Source organism: Mirounga leonina, unplaced genomic scaffold, assembly GCF_011800145.1.
Source record: "Mirounga leonina isolate KUSES-001 unplaced genomic scaffold, KU_Mleo_1.0 Mir_152, whole genome shotgun sequence".
NCBI lineage: Eukaryota > Metazoa > Chordata > Mammalia > Carnivora > Phocidae > Mirounga > Mirounga leonina.
The window spans coordinates 20,890,254-20,892,280 of NW_023270380.1; the positions used below are offsets into that span (position 1 = coordinate 20,890,254).

The 2,027-nt window shown below is 64.2% G+C and overlaps 1 protein-coding gene across 2 annotated transcripts in view; it reads left to right on the forward strand.

The window, feature by feature from the left end:
* Window positions 1-2,018, forward strand: part of EPHX1 (epoxide hydrolase 1) — a 30,816-nt gene extending 28,798 nt beyond the window's left edge. For both annotated transcript variants that reach the window (XM_035008685.1, XM_035008686.1), the window contains exons 8-9: window positions 1,024-1,149; window positions 1,614-2,018. In XM_035008685.1, coding sequence (XP_034864576.1) covers window positions 1,024-1,149; window positions 1,614-1,815 — 328 coding nt within the window. In that variant the 3' untranslated portion in view covers window positions 1,816-2,018. The remainder of the gene's footprint in view (window positions 1-1,023; window positions 1,150-1,613) is intronic.
* The last annotated feature ends 9 nt before the right edge of the window (window positions 2,019-2,027 follow it).

The following is a 2,027-nucleotide window of genomic DNA, read 5'->3' on the forward strand; positions in this document are numbered from 1 at the left end:
GGGGGGGAGGCAGCAGTAGAAGTAGAAATTTCTACCTCCCTACCAGGCTGCAGGGACGCCTTTCCTTTGTCAAACAAGAAATAGGGAATGAGGAGAGGAGCCTCTGAGTGTGTGTGCACATTTGGATGATGGAAGTGTGCACGTGTGTGCGCCCGTGGGTTTGGATACAGACACATGTGCACGTGTGAGCGTGCGTGTGTGGGTGCACTTGCATCTGAGAGTGTGTGTGTCCACGAGGGGCTCTGCAGAGATGCAGGGGCCACTTCCAGCGTGGACATGCTGAGTGGGAGGTGCTCGCTTGGTAACCAGATTGAGATCTGGAGCCTGGGGAGGGGTCGGACCAGAGGAAATGACTGTGCTCTGGGGAGAACTAGCAGGCCCAGCAGCAGCCCCGGGAGCAGGGAGAAGTGAGAAGCCCCTACCTGAATGGGGGGACGGGCAAGTGCGGGTCAGCAGTTGCAGTGGGGGGTGCCGAGGCATTGCGGGGGCAGGAGAGACGGGGCAGAGGGGAGGCGGGAAGGCAGGCCTGGGTAGCATGGATATCAGACTGTGGGCAGGGGAGGGCTGGAGGCTGGAGGGGCGGAAGATGGCATCAGCAGCTGGACGGGGGGGTGCCATGGAGGGCTCCAGGGGGCTCTGGACACAGGGTAGCATGAGGGAGCCCAGCCAGAGCAGGTCAGAGCCCAAGGAGCAGGTGGGGCCAGGAGAAGGTGGGGTTTCAGGGTCTACAGCCCTCGGGCCCCAACAGTGAGAACCAGATGGCTCCTTCCTCCCCATGTGTGAAGCCCCATAGCCTGGGTGGGGTCCCATGCCAAGTGGGGAGGTATCCGCAGGGCCCCGGGCCAAGCCTGCCCCGTCTCCTGCTGTCCTGATAGCTGGCGGCCCCAGGCCCGGGCGCCGTGGGACTAATGCACCAGCCTCGGCCGAGGTCTGAGCAGGAAGCCGGGCGGGCGGGGGTCCCCGGTGCTCGCAGCCTAAAAGCCGCGCCTGGCACTGAGGGGCCTTCTGGGGCTGCTTCTGCAGGAAGTTCTCCCTGGACGACCTGCTGACCAACGTCATGCTCTACTGGACGACGGGCACCATCACTTCCTCCCAGCGCTTCTACAAGGAGAACCTGGGCCAGGGCTTCATGGCCAACAAGCATGACCGGTGAGTCTGGCTGAGCCTGCACGGGCCGCCTGCCGATGGGCCCCCAGGAGCAGCCAGACCACCCACCCTTGACCCCCAGGGAGGTCCTTTGATGGCAGGACCATAGGTGCCCAGGGTGCCTGGGATGAGAGCACGGTGTCACTTTGCTCATCAAGGGAACACCGGGCCAGCCCCATGTGGCATCAGCGGTCCTGGACTTCCGGACCCTCAGGGGGCAGCGGTGGGGAAAGGGGAACACAGCTGGGGGGGCTAGCGGCTGTCCTGTCCGGCTCAGCCGATGGGGAGCCCGCGTGTTCTGCCTGGCCAGCCCTTCTGGAGAAGGCGGCTCTAGGGGGTGGTGAGAGCCCTGGTCTCTCCTTCCTTTCTGGCTCCCTGTGGGAGGGTGATCGGAGCCCCCTGCTACGGGGGGACAGAGGGGACCAGGATGCCATCTCACCCCTCAGTGGGATCGCTGTGTCTTCCAGGATCAAGGTCCACGTGCCCACAGGCTTTGCTGCCTTCCCTTGTGAGTTAATGCACGTGCCAGAAAAGTGGGTGAAGTTCAAGTACCCAAAACTCCTCTCCTACTCCTACATGGCCCGCGGGGGCCACTTTGCCGCCTTTGAGGAGCCCGAGCTGCTGGCCCAGGACATCGGCAAGTTCGTGGGGCTGCTGGAGCAGGGCTGATGGCCGCAGGGCGGGCTGTCACTCCGCAGCTCCCTCGCCGAAGGCTGCCCCCGCCCCCCGGGCAGCTCCCGAGGAGCAGCGAGCCTCCCCCCTCCCCAATCTTCTCCTGGTGACAGTGTACACCCCCACGCCTGCTCCCGCCCCTGCCGGGCCCCTGCTCACTGCCTGCACGAGAGCAGGGGTAATAAACGATTTTATTCTAAGAGTGGCTG